The 4556-nt window shown below is 35.9% G+C and overlaps 1 protein-coding gene across 5 annotated transcripts in view; it reads left to right on the top strand.

The window, feature by feature from the left end:
* Window positions 1-1304: 1304 nt before the first annotated feature.
* LOC100636222 (major vault protein-like) overlaps window positions 1305-4556 on the top strand; it is a 15307-nt gene continuing 12055 nt past the window's right edge. For all 5 annotated transcript variants that reach the window (XM_020004444.1, XM_020004445.1, XM_020004446.1 and 2 more), the window contains exons 1-5: window positions 1305-1416; window positions 1497-1637; window positions 2002-2068; window positions 2908-2962; window positions 3874-4037. In XM_020004444.1, the coding sequence (XP_019860003.1) occupies window positions 3948-4037 (90 nt within the window). In that variant the 5' untranslated portion in view covers window positions 1305-1416; window positions 1497-1637; window positions 2002-2068; window positions 2908-2962; window positions 3874-3947. The remainder of the gene's footprint in view (window positions 1417-1496; window positions 1638-2001; window positions 2069-2907; window positions 2963-3873; window positions 4038-4556) is intronic.

The raw sequence follows: 4556 nt of genomic DNA, 5'->3' as shown, positions 1-4556 counted from the left end.
TATATATATATATACATTCATCTCACTTTAATTAGATTTTGCAATTATAAAACCGAAGCATATAGTACACTGAAATTGGGAAATACAATGAGATTAAATCAATAAACAAAAATGATGAATGAGTAACAATAGCTAATAGTAAAATTTTAAGAGACTATACGACTGTGAATGATTGATGGAATGAATAAATAATAGTAGTTAGCTGAATAATGATAATAAAGATTAAAAATATAATAATTCTATTAGTCATGCAGAATGAATAATAATAATTAGAAAATAACAGTGATAAAGTAAAAAAACAAAGACTGGAATTCCCAGACAATGGTCCACTTTGCCATCTATGTTGAACTTGGGGGGTACAGCCATGATAGCACTTTAAAATAACTTGACTTGTCTCTTGACTGCATGAAGGCACACTGAGCTAATGTTGAGTGTGTTGACTGCTCAGTAGTTAGATCTAGTAGTAGTCTGTTTTCTCATTATCACAGGCAATGGTTGCATGTTCACAAAAGTTGAAGAGGATAGCTCAAGAGGATATCAGCTTATCTGTAGATCTCAGTCAACTGTCATAAAATACAGGCTAATATTATCGACATAGTGATCACAAGCATCAGCTTACCTGCATGTACTGAAACTGCAAGGATGATAAAGTTCCTATCAAAGACTCAAATAGAGCTGGTAAATTTCTCTCCTGATGCATAGCTATCATTCTTGTAGAAAGATCCGTATAGTTTCCGTGTTGTTCCGTACTTCAATACAGATCCGCGAGCGTTCCGCGTTGATCCGCATTTCAGCCTGATCCGCATTTGATCCGCGTGGATCCGTATTTCAGGCAGGCCCCAAATTTTAGCGTGCTACTTATTTTAGCGATATTAGCGAAGAGCCTAAACACGCTAAATTTAATATTCGCTAATAAAAACACCTGGTCACGTGATCACAAAATGTCGCTGATACCATAGATACAGTATCTATGCTGATACTATACTAGTAGAGGACTCTCTTCTGCTCGGTCGGCAACACTACCAGAGGAAGGAGAACCCAGTGGAACAACAGCAGCAGCTAACAGAAAAGTAGGAAAGGTTTAATGATACGCCAAATTTAATAGTCGCTAATTTGACATTTAAGCATAAACGCTAAATAAAATAGCCGCTAATATTAATAGGTTTACAGTAAATACTGCAGCTAAATATTTTTGCAGAATGGTAGAGGGTGGGGCTGGTTATAATAATATTCATCAATTGTCACGTGATATAGGGCGGATCGATCTGGGAATTAGATGATAGATTGCAGAAATTTTGGCAAGGGGCCAAGGGCTAGTTTTCACTTCTCTCAGGTTTATCAGAAGACTCTGCAGTCGCCATGTCTCGTAAGATAATTGGGATCCTTCCTAACTATTACGTGCACGTACTAGACCTGGTAAGATCACTCACTGAGACTGGTAGCATTACATAATGTCAATTTCCTTCTTTCTCCCTCTATTTCCTATCCCTCTACAGAATACTAATATAACTACTGTGGAGATTGGACCGCAGAATCTTGTCCTACAGGACAATCATTCTCTTGAAGCCGGTCCTCTTCCCTTTGTGACGATACCCCCCGGGCCACTACTGCCGGGTGGAACATCCCATCGATATCAAGTAAGTGGACGGGGCTTGTGCATATGTACATGTACATGTATAACTGGGATTAGGATTAGGTCGAAAATATTTATTTGGGTCTAGTTTGGGTCATTTTTAATTTTTTGAAATATTACCAAATTAAGAACTGAACACATGAATTTTTTTTAAACTTGCAAAAATTAGCTATTGGTTTACAGTAGATGTAAAGGAAGAGAGAGAGAAATAGAGAGAGAGAGAGAGAGAGAGAGCTAGAGGTGTTATATGTAATGTATATAAAGTAGCTATTACGAGCATGTGTACATGTACATGTACTGTGTGGTTCATTAATTCATGTTCATGTTGTATGGTTACATGTACTTTACTTTGAGTCTGTTCCCAATAGTAAACCAATAGTTGATGGGAAGTTATACGAACTGAGATTTGGACACAGAGAAATAAGACTCCATGGAGTAAGTAATTAATAATAATAATAATCATAATCATAATTGTGATGTACATGTATATACATGTACATATATTACTAGTAATATTGGTTGTTAATTGGTTATTGGTCAGGCCATATTAGCTCATTAATTTCTATAGTATCTACTTAACTTAATTGCTGCTGGTTATGAACCATAACAAGTTTATTGAAGTGTTGGTGATTGTTTCTTAACCTTTTCATTTCATTCATGATCACCTTCAGCTGCCTCTAGATGTAATTACATATTAGTGGATAGTGTGGCTAGTAGCACATTCCTTATTTGGTAAAGTATGCATTCTGTTAAAATAATAATTGTTATTACATTTCTATATGGGCATGGACACCCTCTCTTAGCGGGTAAACCCCTTTAATTATTAATATTGACTATTGATCTTCTGATTTTGTTCAAAGACTTCTCTAGCAGTAGAAGAGAAGGTTTAGAGCATTAATGATAAACTAACTCAACTTCATTCCTCTGATCATGAGAGTAATAAAGATGCAAGGAATATGTAATACTTGGTTTGAATGCTACCTCATTTGCTGTAGATATTTCATTCACTCATGTACATGTATTGTAGATACAGTCCAGCCTGCCTGGAGGTGTGTGTGTGTGTGTACATAGCTATTGATGACACACACACACACACACATACATCAGAGGTTAGGTTAGGGAATTCCCCTTGTGTAGATATAACACATGCTTCCTATTGTTTGTAATTGCTGCATAAAATTATGTTAATGTTCTCATTATAGTCTAATAAAGTCTATTGCTTTAGTTGCTTAGTTTAACTTCTTAAATGTTAATGTTCTTGTCATTTACTTTAGGATCCTTTCCCATTGTTTCCTGGAGAGAGATTACCTGAGAGTGGCAGTGCAACTGGTAGGTTCTTATTTATTAATGTTTATTGTAAAAATGGCAGAATTAACATTATTTTTTGTGAATTTCCTGAGCAAATTATACTCAACTGGCATTGGTAATTGTGGCCCATAGCAAACTGAATTGAGCCAATTGAGTGTCAATTTGGCTTATCAAAAACACTGGTGTACATGTACATATACATGTATGTGTACATGTTGATGTATCTCTGAATTGTAATAGGGGTGGACCTACTTCAAGCAAACATAAGGATTTAGGAGTGTCTTACAATAAACCATATCTTAAATTAGAGTACCACCATACTGTCCTGTGTGTATACACTTCCTATTCCTCTCTCTCTCTCTCTGCTTTATCTCCCATTGACCATTTCCTAAGTTATTTATGTCATTGCATTGTATCACTCATGATTAGTTGGTTTAGTCGGAAATAGGTTGTGTACCCTATTCTCATATGGCAATAATTTATTACATTAATATTATTAATGTGTAAACAAAATATTGCCTGTAGCCAAGGCAGTACCTTTGATCATGATGTGCAACATGTTGTAGGCATCACAAGTGAATGCCCACCTCAAGTGCATAGTTCACATTATGTGTGACACTATATACATAATGTTAACAATGTTACTCTGCTGTATACATAATGTGTTAGTCTCGTGTCATAATGTATCTTGTATCATAATGTATAATGTATTGTATCTTGTATACATAGAAAGAAAGAGGTATTTCCTTAATGTTTATAACAGTGTAGTTTATTTACATAGTTTGTAAATAAACTAGGGAAACAGTATCTCTTTTCTGAAATCACTTGCTAGAATGTATACAAACAAACATACATACATGTACAATAATAAAAAAAGAGTGTTTACATGTATATCTAATTCTGTATCCCTCTCCTCTCTCTCTCTCCATTAGATTATTCTCGTGCTATTAAGTGTCTTCCAACCATAAAAGCAGATCATGGGATACACTTGAGTGCTCTGGTTGATATGGAGGAGACTGATACTGCTCCAGCTCGTAAGGCAGGGGATGAGTGGCAGCTGAGAGGACCACTGACCTACTTACCCAAACCAGAAGAGGTCAGCATCAATAGTAATACAGCTACTATCTGATAGCTACATGTACAGTGTATATGCACCTTGGCATAGTACCGTATAGCGTCAAATTTTCGTGGGTGAAAATTTTCGTGATTTCATACATTTTTGCTTTCAAGTAAATTTTCGTTAAAAAATTTTCGTGATTTAAATAAAATTTCGTGATGATTAAAACCACTCCTATCCATGTGGCCGCGAGCTAGTAGCTAGCCTTCCAGCTGGACTTGGAGAAGAAGCAACATGAGTGGTAGCATTATTCGATATTAATTCCCTTCGTGTATCCGTGGCTATCACGTATACCAAGAAAGGTGGGCTCCCTTTATAGGAGAGACTCTTAGCTGTGCAGCCTGTGCCCGAGAAACAAATAAAAGGCGTGATGGGACATGCCCACATTTATATCAAAATTAAATTTCGTGAAAAATATTTTCGTGATTGTCCATTCAGTCACGAAAATCACGAAAATTTTCAACCACGAAAATTTGACACTATACGGTATTCTTTAGT

This window comes from Amphimedon queenslandica, unplaced genomic scaffold, assembly GCF_000090795.2.
Source record: "Amphimedon queenslandica unplaced genomic scaffold, v1.1 AMPQUscaffold_12199, whole genome shotgun sequence".
NCBI lineage: Eukaryota > Metazoa > Porifera > Demospongiae > Haplosclerida > Niphatidae > Amphimedon > Amphimedon queenslandica.
Note: the sequence above shows the minus strand (reverse complement) of the source record. Positions and strands in the feature narration are given on the sequence as shown.